General features: G+C 48.8%; 1 protein-coding gene across 1 annotated transcript in view; it reads right to left on the reverse strand.

The window, feature by feature from the left end:
* COL23A1 (collagen type XXIII alpha 1 chain) overlaps positions 1–13,737 on the reverse strand; it is a 190,994-nt gene that overhangs the window by 38,125 nt on the left and 139,132 nt on the right. Inside the window, exons 4-5 of the mRNA XM_067305139.1 lie at positions 9,844–9,851; positions 5,960–5,986 (exon numbers count right to left, since the gene is read on the reverse strand). Coding sequence (XP_067161240.1) covers positions 5,960–5,986; positions 9,844–9,851 — 35 coding nt within the window. The remainder of the gene's footprint in view (positions 1–5,959; positions 5,987–9,843; positions 9,852–13,737) is intronic.

Consider the following 13,737-nt stretch of genomic DNA (forward strand, 5'->3'; position numbering starts at 1 on the left):
AGCGACCACAACAGGAATGAGGAAGTGCCAGGAGGAATTGTCTTTGGCAGATGTTACTCATTTCTTGCACATCAGCCTGTCTGCGTTCTTAACACATTTACGGGTTTTACATAAACGGTCTGCGTGGGCTTTCCCTTGCTGAGTTATCTCCGCTAATTAAAATTCTTAATTGCTTAGGGGAAAAAAAAAACACCAGAGCTCAATTAGTTATGGCCGAGGTCTAGAGCTGCCACCAAACCACAGTCCTGCTGCTCCTCAGAGCCGCCGCGCTGGGGTCGTGTGAGCCAAGGAGCCAACGTCCCTATCGCATTTGCTCCTCTAACCCCTCTCCCAGGCATAAGCTCGGAAATAACATTTGGCTTCACTTTTTGTCTTCAAAATTAATTAAAAACAGAGTTTACCATCCTTACAAGTTGATTTCCCGCTACACACGTTACAGATGACTTCAGTGGATAACTCTGGATTTACGACGCTGTAGCCAAAGGAAGATACGAGCTCACTGTGCACAGCTTTAAAAAAGAAAGTTTCTGAAGATGCTGAACTGCTTGCCTCCAACAGCCCCTTGTTATGAGGTGGATTGTAATTACAGGGGAAAAGCTCTTCCCTGTGGAAGAGTATTTCAATTTTGACTGCGCAGTTCTTCACTGAATGAAAGATGTGCCAGCTTTGAACAGAGTTTAACATTGTCTTTGTGTTCTGCTCGGAGCACACCTAGCACAGAAGTGACAGGATGCAACTAGGGTTCAAAAGGCCAACATAGTAATGCAAATAATTAAGCAATAGCAAAAAAGTGCTCTCTCCCTCATTAGAAGTCCATTAACTTATTTTATGGTGTAGTAATCAGTCATTAGAAAAGGACATTCTTAGTCAACGCTAAATTACTTTGAGCAAGAAGCTGCATTACTTCTAACCAGGCAGAACTTAATCCTCATTTATCCCTTTCCCCCGCTTGCTCCTGCCTTCCCAAAGAGTTCCCATCATCACAAGAGATGAGCAGAGGGATGCTTAGGCTCTTTCAGGCACCACACATCACAAGCCTGATTTACAAAATTCAGAAGACAAACAGTATAAACTGGAGGAATCAAATGAGTAACACTGCTCAACTAAAAACAGACACCAGTATTCCAAGGAAAACGTATAGAATAGGAGACAACTCTGTTTCTTATCATGCATTTTTTTTTCCTGCAAAGCTTCTTCCCTACTCTGCTTTTCATTAATGAAGACATGCACATGAAGTAATTCCCTTCATTAATCAACTTCATTCTTTCGGTTTCTTCCCGCTTGAAGTGATAATTCTCCATTTAGGATGTCACGTTTGAATGGTGTAGCAGAGACCGACTTCAGGGAGGGACAAGCACCAGAGATCAGATGAAACTCTTCAGAAACAGAACTCGGCTTCCCTCTGTGCTAGAAGGAAAGAGCAAAGGGGATGGTTTCTGGTGAACAGCAGATGCAACGCACCTGTACAAGCACCATTCCCACTTGGGGCAGGGAGAAGGCGGCAACCTCTTCTGAAAGCACCAGCCGACCAACGCTTTTGTCTTCCACAGGTGATTTGACTCTATTAAGTGGCTACACAATGGGAAGATCCGACTGTACTGAAAGGTTAGCTGCAAACCTACTGGAAGCCTGGCTCTTCCATCTGGTCTTCGTTTGCTCTTTTTTCAGCCGCCCCAGATGCAGCCGTCCACACTGCTAACGCAAGCGACACGCAGCGCCCCTGCATTCGCCTGCTGCAAAGCCAACCTGCGCGTCTCTGCTCCAGCTTTACGAGGACAAGGTGCCCACCACCGAGCTGACGTACTGACAGCACATCAAGTCGAGGGTAACCGCTCCGCGGTGGACGACCATTCTCAGCCACTAAATCACAGGCAGGAGAACAGAGAGCTGGAACAGCGCTGGTCCAGGCGCAGCTGCCCTTTCGCTTGTGCGGTTGCTTCCCAGCCCTCGCAGTCTTCAGCGAGGCTCTTCGCCGTGGAAAGGCTGCTCGGAGCCAGGCCAGGGGGAGCCCGGCCCCGGCGCCTTGTTCTGCTGAACGAGAAACACATTGAGGTTGTCTTGTCGCTCGCACATCTGCTTTTCCTCTGTTCCAGCACACACTCGTGCAAACCCAAACTGCGGGGCTGTGCTTTAGTTTGGGGCTGGGCCAGGCTCTCTCTTGGCAAATGCAGGAGGTGCCACCCAAATTTTTCTCCTTGATTCGATCCAAAGGCTGCTGCCATCTCTCCAGAATAGCTGCTGAGGGGAAGCATGAGAGCAAAACAGTAAGTTAAACCAGTGGTATCTGGTGTCCCTCCTGCAGCTGCAGTCAGCAACACCATCCCTCGTGGCAAGGAGACCTCAGCAACACAACTCGAGCCCCAGCGGCACCCCGCGCGCAGACGGAGGGGCTAGGGACAGCAGGATTTGTCTCTGGAGAACGGGACGTGAACCAAACGCCTGGGCCAGACGGGCAAAAAGGGCCTGGAAACGGTTCTGCCTTGGTGCTTCATACCCGACGCCTGCCGCACAGCCGGGCTAATGGATCTTGAAGACTTTCCTCGATTAAGATCGTTTCTGTACAAGTTCCAGCTCACTGGAGGAAACGTCTTGAGTTGCTGCACTTAAAAAGTCCGTAACCACAGTGGGCTCATGCTCTATTTCCATTTAATTCATTTGATCCTGATACTTGAAACCAGAAGGGATTTAGGGCAAGATGCTTTATTGTTACTGTTGGCACACGCTTAATTGTTGAACCTAAGTCTGAAAGCTCAGCCGGATTAAAAGATCTGCTCCAACTATCTCGAGTCTTTATATGCTCTCCCTATTACCGTGATAGCTCAGCACCTTCTGGTTTTCATGCGTCCCTGAATCCTGAAGTCCTGAGCAAGGAATTAAGCATTTGGAATCGCCAAATAATTGAGGCACCTCGTAGCCATCAGTTTTAATCCATCTCCCATGCAAGGTCAGGAGGGACTCGCGGACGAGGCATCCCTCCGAGCCGCTCACCTCCCCAGCACACCCGAGCGATAGTATCCTAAAGTGGTAAATCACCCTGTAACTTCATTTACTGCAAATAAAATCCCATCAGACTTCGGATGGAGGCAAAGTGCTCCACAATAACGTTTGCGGAGAATTAGGACATGAAACAATGAAAAATTTATCTCTTGTCCCTGCAGGTTACAGGAACATTAAGAAACCATTGCAGTTTAGCTGTTTGGTAAGAGAGAAGGGGAACAGTAGAATCTGTGCAACAAATACGTTTCCACAAAATCAAGTACTGCCATAGGTGTTGTTTGAGGTCTTTTTCTTATAAAAGAGTTTCCAAGACTTACTGTTTTTTGAGCCAAAACACTGAAGACCATCTTCTCACAAGCACGTTCATCTGCATTATTGCAAGTTCAAGAGGCGCAAGCTGGGATCACAAACTAATCAGATTTCCACCCCAGAACCTGAAAAAGATGGAGCCACCGGAGTGACACCAAGCCCACAGAGCTAAACAGAACGAAAGGGCAGTAAAAACCACCCCGGCCACTGCCACCTCCTTCCCCCAAGAGGGCACCTTCGAATGGGTGACGCGACGTGACCACACTCAATCATGCAAAATGCAGCATGTAGCAGCGTTTTACCTGCAAAGGTCTGGAGAGGAGAGACAGGCAGAGCAGGGGGAAGAGGAGAGACTGCCCTGCACTCCGCAGGGACCAGCTCACGTGGGAGCCAAAGCGAGAAGGGCAGCGAGCCGCCGGCTTCTGCCATGTCCCTCCTGCTCGACCTGGGCTGGATACAGCCTCCATTGCGGGCAACTGCATCGCGTGCTAAGCAGAGTTTCTTTTCTGCAATTTATTCACTCATTAAGCGCGGTCAGAAATCTGGCAACGCGAGTTTCACCGTTCCAGCATCGGCTTGCCTCTTCTGTTAAAAAACCCTGAAACCGATTAAATTATTGGCGAGCAGCTGCCCTCACCCCATCCCCAGGCGGTCCCCAGCCGCGCGGAGCTCACGAAAGGATGCCCCGGCGCGGCCACGCGGGAATGCCCTTCGAAGCAGTCAGAGGACAACGCCAGCTTTATTTTTTTATTATTATTTTTTAAATAAAACTGCAAGCTATTAGCAGAGGTAACCACAGTTGGAGGAGTACCAAGCCCACCTCCCTAAGTGTTTACCTGCTCAGAGTTTATTTGACCACCCTGAAGAGAGCTAAATAATTAAATCAGTTCGACTAAGCAACTGGATGTAATAAAGTTTGGCCATATGCTTCCACTGAATAAGACTCTCGAGCCTGCTTCGCATTTGATTTCTTCCCCCTTCAGGTATACCGAATTGCTTTGGAAAAACAAGTATCGTCACCTCCTTGTTAGATACAGCTACTGACTGCCGCCGCAGCCAGGTAAACGCGGTGCATTTGCAAACGATTTGCAAAGCCAGGAACAAACCCAGCCGCCCTGTTTGCCTGGATCGTGGATCTCCGTGGAAGAAGGGAGAGGAGGCGGCGACGTTTCGGGGACATTAATGCCATTTCCCGGCACGGATCGGCAGGCAGGGAGGCGGCAGCGGCCAGGCTGGGGCTGCCCCCTCCAGCGGGAACCGCGACCGGCGCATTCCCGGGACAGCACGGCCCTGCGAGGACAGACCGGAGGGCGATGCTCCAAACCAAAGAAAAAATCGTTATTTCCTTCCGGCATTTCTGCTTTTCAGAGGCCTGGGACTAATATTCTGCATTAGCAGAACATAGCCAGAAGAGAGAGAAAAGGGGGAAACCTGCCCCCCGCCCAGGGCGTTGCTCCCTCGTAACCGGCTACCAGCGCCCTGCGAGAGCTACTGAACTCCCTAAAGCTATTGAACCGCTATCAAACAGCCCAGGCGGATCCAAGTCCCCGGCTTAACCCTTAACAAAGCAAACCCTTCGCTCCCGGCCGGCCGCCCGGCGCTCCCGCAGCCCCCGCGCAGGGGCTTCGCCGGCGGCTCCCTGCCCGGCGCCGTTCCGGCGGGGACGGGGGGACGCGTCCGGGAGCCGGAGCTGCAGCCAGGCACCGCCTGAGGGAGACAAACCCCCGCGCCGGGCCGCCCCCTCGGCGGAGCGCGTCTGCCTAATCTAACACTGTCCTCAAGAACAGCGTCGGTCACGGGAAAGAGGCGCCCAAATGCTTTTCTTTACCTTCGGAAAGGAACGGCGGGATAAACATTCGGGAAAAGCTCCCTGGAGCGCCAAGCGGCGCCGGCTCGATGACGCCCGGAGCGAAGCGCGCTGCAAGGGCGCCGGGTTTTCGCCCACCGCCGACACGAAGCGTGTGCACGCACGGGGGTCGCTCCCCTCCCCGGCGAGCCCTCGGCCCGTCGCAGGCTTCCACCAGAGAGGAGCAGACCTGAGGCTGCAGCCTGGGACCCGGCCAGAGGAAGGTCTCCTTCCTCCTGCGGAAAGGGCCACCAGCGTCAACAGCGCCAGGTTCGACGCTTTCTCACCTGGAAGCCAGCTCCCTCCGACAAGGAGGCATTTCAGCAGCACCCATAGGTGTGGGATGGGCACCAGGTCCTCAGTTGCCCTTCCTCCACCCCGAGGTCCCCCGCAAAACCTCCCCTCGCTGCCTCGGCACGACACCGGGGAGAGCCGTCAGAGATGGGCGAGTGAAGACCTATCTCCGCAAACAAAGTCCTCTTTCAGCCTGCGTCCCAAATTTTGGCCATCTGCACCTGTGCGTGGGGGCAAATCCCAAAGTCTTCACTAACCTTGAAGTCCAGCCAACGCCTAGGCAGGAGCCCGAATAATACCGTAAAGGGCCCCTATAAATATTAATGGCGAATATTGCGTAAACTCCTGAGTTTTGGGGCTAAATCCCTCAAACGCTATCACTGATGAAGAGGGAGGAGAGAAGTTACAAAGAGCTCGAGACAGGCAAGGAAAGTCAAGTGTCACGGAAAGAGAGAGGGGACCACAGAGCGCAGATTAGGAGAGAATAAAAAATAAAAGGCGTAGCAGAGTTACCGGGTAACCATCGCGTCCCGACTGCCCCTGTGGTGGGGGAACAAGCGAGATAACAAGTCAGTGAGATGCACTCTTAGCAGCACGACAACCCGGGGCCGCGCGTGGGACGCAGGCTGCTCCGCTCCCCAGCCAGCCCGAGCCGTCCCCGGACACCCAGCTCTCTCCGGAAGAGCCTCTCGGGACAATTTTCCTACCGGATGGTCACACTTGCACCCAATTTTCTTTTCCCCCCGCTGCAGATTTTGATCTCGTGCTTTACTTTGGCTACTTACCGAGGGTTTCGCCAACGTGCACCCGGCCGTGCAACGCACGCTAGATCCTCACTGTGGATCTGCCCACGGCTCGGTACCGAGAGGTGCGTGAAAAACGCCCCTCGCGGGGAGCAGCCAGGGAAGCTGCTCTGCTTTGGGGGATTTTTGCTCTGCTGCGCAAACAGCTGGCGGCAGCACAACTGCACGGGCCAGAGCAGCTTCCCATGGCCAATTGCTGAGGACAACCTTTAAGCTCCTATTCCAGCCCTGATTCCAAGTTTCCTCCTCTTACATCCCCCTTCCATTAACATCCTGGGGGATGCAGCGGGTCTCCCAGCTCCCCTCCAACCTTTGCTTTTGCTTGCAATGAAGCAGAAAGGCAAGTTGATGCTACGGGGAAAGATCTCAATTAAGCCGCTAATAACATCTGCCACATCAGCAGAGAAAACCGATGCAACCCTTCAGGCTGTTCCACCTTTTCCGCTCCGCCGGCGGACGCGCAGGAGCCGTTCACAGCCAGCGCCGCTGCTAAGCCCGCCGTTAGCCGCGCTGGCGGGTGCAAACCAGACGTAAAGCAGATTCCCGAACAGGAGCTGCTAAGCATTAGCTGGTACGCAAGCAGGCAGCGAAGCGTGTGTCTGGTTCAGCGGTGTCATACGCTACCGTGAGCAGAGGTTATGTCAGCGTGCTGCGGATATACACTGAGGTTCATACGTTTCTTTGGGCACGGGCAGCTCCGACAGCCCTTCTGCACCAAGCGCAGCACTTTGCACTTCGTGCTAAGCGCCCCTGCGGCTCCTCATGCCTCCGGCAGCACCACTGATTCTCCCAGAAACAACACCGACTTCTGCAACCACCTATTTAACAAATTACACTCTCGCGGGGGGGGGAAGCGTACAGCGAGGTTTTAATGAAGACGTATGGCAGTGGGGCACAGAAGGATGAACAGGAAACACCGGCAACGCGCAGCCCGTGCCGGCTGGCGAGCTCCCCCGGCAGCGCGCTGGCGCATCAAGGGTTCGTTAATACCTAGGGCTGCAAAAGCTTAATTACAGCAGGCGGTGAGTCTATCCTGCAAACCTCCGAGGCGGCACGCGATGCTGACGCCCGCCGAAGCGGAGGTTTTCTAGCGCAGCCGAGGAGAAGACCCCTCGCTCCGCAGACGGGATGATCAATCATCCGACAGCCGCAACTCCTGCGCCACCGGCTCTCGTAATTTCATACACGCAACTGGTTTAGGAGAGCCAAAACCAAAATGCCAGAACAACTGCTACTAGGGAACAGCAGAACTGAGAATACAAGTTTTAGCAGAGTGCGATTTGTACATGTGACATGTAATCGATTCCTCATGGCCAAAAATCAAGAAACAGAAGAAGCTAATAGACTTAAACGCCGTACTGTTGAAATAAAATAATATTGTGGTTCTGTGGGTTCTAGCACTTTTATTATATATTATGTTTAAAGAAGTCTCTGGCGAATGCTGTTTATGCTAAAAATGTAGCTTTTTTTTTTTCTCTTTTAAACAAACTAAACCAGGAGTCTTCTTTTAGAGAAGGGCAAGGGGAGAGAAAAGAGAAAAAGTCTTGTTTGCGTTAAATCTCCCCTGTGCTCCGTTTGCAATTCGATAGTGCCGTGGGAACCAGGAAATGAAACCAACTAGAGACAAAGAAAAATTAATACTGCCCCATATGTTGTCCAAGCTGAACCGCATACAATAAAAGTGCGCAGATAGCGCACGTGAGGAAGCGTAACGCAATGGGGCTGATAACAGCCTGTGGGCAGGATCGGAGCCTAAAGTGTTAAATAAATCCCTTTTAAATAATTCAAAGTACTTTAAACAAGAGGAAAACAAATCCCTAAAAGATGTTTATATGGAGTTTTCAATAAGCAGCATCCTCTTCATTCATAATCTGCTATTGAGAGAGAAACTAAAGACAGCTTTTCTAATCAAGTCTAACTCCTAACACCTTAGTCGTTCTGCAGGGACCAGCTCTAATGCCCAAAGCACAGCCCGTGAACAGCGCGAGCCCGCTTTCGGCTGCCGTCGCACGTGGCCGAGAGGAAGCTCCCTACAACCTCATAATTTTGCTCTATTATGTTATTGCAGAAACCGATTTTGCCGAGGCAGCAAAACACGCAGCGAGCGTGGCGGGGAGCCTTGGGAGCCGGTATTCACCTCCGCTCCGCGCCAAGGAATCTGGAATTCACTTGCAGATTGTTCTGCTGCAGTTAATGCCTGTTAACCGCCGTTTCCAAAACCCATGCAGTCATTTTTATTGCATGGGTAAGAGACTCTGTTACAGTTCTTAATTAGAGAATACTTACAGGAAAGCTAATTCATTGGCAGATCAAGTTTTTGCACACAAACAAGGCAAGCTCATTTCTTTGCATTTCTCAAGCCACTCAGAGTCTTGAATTTACTATTAATATCAGGCACAACTTTTAGAACAGTCTCAGCTCTCCTCTAAGGATGGTTAAGTCAAAGCCACTAAGTCTTAGATTTCCCCGATTTGCTACTTCCAAAGCTGGCCAAATAGTAACTGTGCTCAAACTCCTCTTAAGCCCTCGGGTTAGAAAAATGAACTTGAAATAGAAGCAAAATTTCGAAGGCCTAAAGGTCATTAAAACCACAGGTAAAGTGCTGTCGAGCCCAGGAGAACCAAAGCAACGACATTACAGCCCTCGCACACTACGTGCGTTTCCCTATCAACTTCTGGCTTTTAAACAAATTTACCCAGCTGGAAATTAATTTGGCCAAGAGTAATTAGCAAGCTCATTTTTATGGAAACCATCCCGTTCCCACCTCAGCAAGGCTCTGTGGGAGGAGAATGGTGGGAAGAAACCTAACTTTCACGGTGCAACCACCGACAAGAGAGCACGTGCGTCAAACCTCTCCTCCCGTCTTTGGGAGGACGAAGGCAGAAACGCCAAACGCCCGTAATTCCTTTCAAAAATCCCATAGCAACTTGGAGGGCACAAATTAAACGCCAGTTTCTCACTCCAAAAGCGGTGGGAGAACAACAGATCTGGAAACGGTGGTGGGGCAGCAAAAGGCACGCTTGAACACTGGAAGGAGTTAACGCATTCTCAACTATTCCCCCTTCAAATGGCAAATTCCCCGTGCACTTGGGGCTTGTTTTGGTAGGAAAGCTCATTATTCTCCCAAGAGCTTCAAAGAGAGGAAAAGCCCGCTACACCTTCTCTTCTATCGCTGTTCGTGAGGCTACCCAATACAGTATTAAATGATGGAAACACAACAGATAAGTAAGACAGAGCTTTAGAACTAAAACCCACCAAAATGTTAAAATATTAGTATAGTGCTCTTTTAGCTAAATGGAAGCTGGCTGAAGAACTCTTTAAAAGGAAAATTTTTTACTGAATATTTGCTAGGTTTAAAATTACTGAAAGCCCCTCAGGGCAGCAAGTTAAACATTTTAAAGCTTTTTTTTTCCCCCCATTCTATTTGTCTACAATCATGAAAAAAAAAATACAGCAGCATCTGGTACCAATTTTACTTCCAGACACACCTCTACCAAAAAATGCTGTTCTTTTGCAATGACACAGAAAGAAAGGGGGGAGGGCAAGGGGAAGCCTTAACTTTGTTGATCCAAGAGTAAAATCCACGATACTTACTGCAGGCCCTGCAAAACAAAAGAAAAACAAAGAGAAAAGTCACTTAATTACCAAGAAAAAAGGTATAATCTGATAAAACAGCACATAGCAGGAAAAAACAAAACACAACACCAGAACATTATAGCAGTTGGCAGTTCAACCCCGGATCGGTGACTTTCCAGATATACTTAGGCAGGAGTCTAAGTATACCTGACCGCACACCAGTGGAGCTTTGCCAGCAAAAGCCCTCGACCTGGAGTTTTATGAGCAAAAAAGTGCATTCTCACTGTGTACCTTATTTGCCTCGCGGCATTAAGAGGAGCTAGAGATTTTGCAAAAGGCAAAGCTTTGCCGCTGGCGTGGCGCAAGGACGCAGCCAGAGCCGAGCTCTGCCCGTGCAGAGGCCACCTGTAACGCACAAACCCCAAACACCGCCTGGTCCCCGTACGTCCCCCGGCCTCAAAACCCGTCGCACACCCCACCGAGCTCTTACGACTACCAAAGTCCCCGGGGACGTGGAAGCAAGGGCAATTAAATCTCTAGGAAAGACCCTATCGTCTTGGATAGGCTTTGGATGCCGGGCAGCAGGACTGATGCCTAAAGCTGCGCTTATGGCAGTAGGGAAAAATTATATATTTACACATATAACAAAACCCAAGAAAGTCTAAAAATCAGGGCCAAAACCAACTACCGACAAGCAGCGCTTGCTGCCCAGAACTGGTCTGCTAATCCACGTGCGCCAACTCGACACGTTCATCTCCGCACACTGTTCCGATCCCGTGGCCGGGCGTGCTGCGGGCACCGATGGGAAAAGAACTCCTCCAAATCTCTCTGGTCCCAGGAGAAGCCTACTTTCTTTAGCGCTAAAACACGTACGAGGCTATTAGCTTGCTTTCCCTTGGTTTAATTTCTCACGAATACAGAAGTCAATGGATCTAAGCCAATTTATTAACTGAGAATCTGACTCAGCATAAACCTGATTTATTCACTCACTTACGCCAAGCTGCCCACAAAGGCCCTTTTGTATAAAAGTAAAAACTAAGCCTCAAATAAGAAGCGGTCAGGAAATTATTTTAATATGGGATTTCAATCATGTACCAATTATAATCTCCTTGGAATTTGTTGCCTTTTTGCCTTTTTTTCAGCTTCTGTTTTCTCCCAACATATGCAGGCAAGTGCTCTTTTAAAATGCTCTCCTCTCGAGTCCGAGAATTGCAGTCGGACGGGTTTCTGTATATGCAATACAGGACAGTCTTCATCAGTGGAGTTGTGCTAATCTTCAGCCGCACTGTTGGCAGAATGTGGCGGGATAAATCTTCATTAAGGCATAAGTGTATTTTTTTCCCGCCATAAAAACAACATAACATTCTGGCTTGCTGATTTATTTTTATTTTTAAGACTAGCCACAAGACACTTGTTTCCTATGGAAGAAAGTCAAATATTTTGCGAGCCAGCGATAAACAAAGGAGTCAGCCATGCGCCGAGGGGCTGCCCCCCACCAGCCATCTCTTCGGTGCAGGCGCATTGCACAAGACACGGTCTTTCAGAGAAACTTGCCAAAATTTACCACTAATCTTGACTAGCGAGAATCATTTCGAGAGCTCTAAAGAAAGAATGAAACCAGTTGGAAATTATTATTATAATGAACAGAAGTTGGAAGCGGCCTCTGTGAATTTGAAATACCATAGCAAGTTAACTTGGGGACACGTTTCAGAACGAAAAGTAGGGAGACAAAGCAACCTGTAGACCAAAGTCCGTGCACTCACAACAAATTTGCTACGAACGAGAGAAATACGCCATTCCTCTCCCTGATCTGCAGCATACATTACTGCTATACTGCAATGAGTGAACATCTAAATATCTGAAATCACTAGGGCATATAGATATTTAGAAATGCCTAGAGACTCTACAAATATAAGCAGTTGTGCAAGAGGGAGCTGGAAATAGAAACTCATTAAAAATACATGACCCAGATTTCCCGATCAACTAACATTAATGTTGTTTTATATATCCAAAGACCATGGTAGTATCGTCCTAGGCAGCACACAAACATACTGGGAGATGAGAGCCCTTTCTCTAGACAGGTCACAGTCATTTGTTTGCAAATATTTTTGCAGCTTGGGAATTTTGGGATGAGCTACCATTTCTGTTTAATCTGCACATCATTTATCATCCAAGCTTTCCTGCCATCAAAGAAGAGGACAGGGCTTGGCAGGGAAAGCAAAACCTCTGCAGCACCACCCAAGATTATCCCGCGTGCTGAAGTCAGTGGGGGCTTCGCTATCGTCCTTAATGAGCAAGGGACCTAGCCCCAAGGTCGAGACTTGTATATGTGGCTACCTGAAGATGTAAAAACGACAATTAAAAAACCCCATATGTACATGTATACCTGAATATCTATAGAAACATGCACCTAATCCTATCTGTGCTTCAGTGCTGCTGCACATGGGGAATATTCTCTCAGAGCAAAGATGTTTGTTATTGAGAGCAAATATAGGACAGATTAGATTTTTCCTGCAATTCAGTAGAAGCCAGAGAAATCTTCTTTTACTAGGGTATATGTACAACTGATCCTGACAAATACAGTGAGCATTGGAAAATCTCAAATAAATAAAAAGCTCTATATGATTTACCATCCACATGCATGCACGCACACATGCGCTGACTGAGACCAACGGTATAGTTAGTTGTCCACATTCACACGGCTGAGGGCTTTGAAAGTGTGTTAATGGGTAAAGGATGGGATTTAACTACTTGTAGGGCCAGGAGAGAAATAATGTTTCCCTACAGAGAATTTTCTTTGGTTTTGTCTCTTAAAAGGAGCTTTAGATTCTTCCCCATCCCAAATCAGGGTGTTTCTGTAAACTGAAGGGCTGTACAAAAAAAATTACTTTGAATCAAAACTTGGTTAGAAGTTCAAATTAAAGAAACATTTTTAGTGTAACGTAAATACGGAACAAAAAGTCACGGGGTGGAGAGTGAGGAAGAGAGAAGGCTATTTCATCCCATTTCAACAATTCCAAAACATTTTCCCTACAAGTGATTTTTGAAATGGAAAGTTTTTGGTAAACAAAACGTGTACTTCTGGTAGGAACTGCGGTTTCGCCAAGTCAACATTTTCCATTGTAAAACACTTTGCCAAAAAATCCCCTACCTGAAAGCAGAATTTTGTGCCCCAAACAGCCAACATGGGTCCCTCTCTTCCGAGAGCGCGCGCAGCCCGTACGAGCGGGCGCTACCTCGCCTTGCAACTGCTAGGATCAGACGTCAGCTCTTGCTTCAGTGCAACGAGAGCAGACAGATACCAGGACACTCTGCAGACCTACCAAATTTTAGGTGCATTTTCTTCCTGGTTGTTCGTAAGAGATCTTGAGTTTTGCACTGATTTTTTCAAACCCGGGGCAAAAGAACCACGCCACTATGAAAGAAGCTGGCACAATTTTCCCACAGTCTGGTTTTAGGCAGAGACTTTGAGCTGAACTGATATTTAAACAGCCTAAATTCCCAAGCCTGGATCCAATCCATCTGTAGTTCAGGTATGTCGGATGGATCTGGTCTTCACAATCATAAACGAATCCTCTTAGCTGCAAGTTTGCAAGGGCAGGAATAAGGTTGCTCTCGCAAAAACTACAGGTTTGGGAGGCAGGAGACACCCACACTGGGGTCTTCAGCAGAGCCGCGACTCCCAGGGCGCCTTCCCTGCCGGCACGGGCCCCCTCTGCTTTGGCGAGTCCGGCTAGCAAGGCCTTTTGGAAGCGTGTGCAACCACGATTGCCCCGTTTCAAAATGGTCTAAATAGTTCAGTTTTGCTAGAGCTGTTTTAAAATGAATCTTTTTATGGCGTGGTGTATTTCTGCGGCAGAGACCGGTTGTCTCAGCATGCTTCAAGGATGATGAATGCTTAGCTTGGAGAAA

The sequence above is a fragment of the Apteryx mantelli genome, chromosome 14, assembly GCF_036417845.1.
Source record: "Apteryx mantelli isolate bAptMan1 chromosome 14, bAptMan1.hap1, whole genome shotgun sequence".
NCBI lineage: Eukaryota > Metazoa > Chordata > Aves > Apterygiformes > Apterygidae > Apteryx > Apteryx mantelli.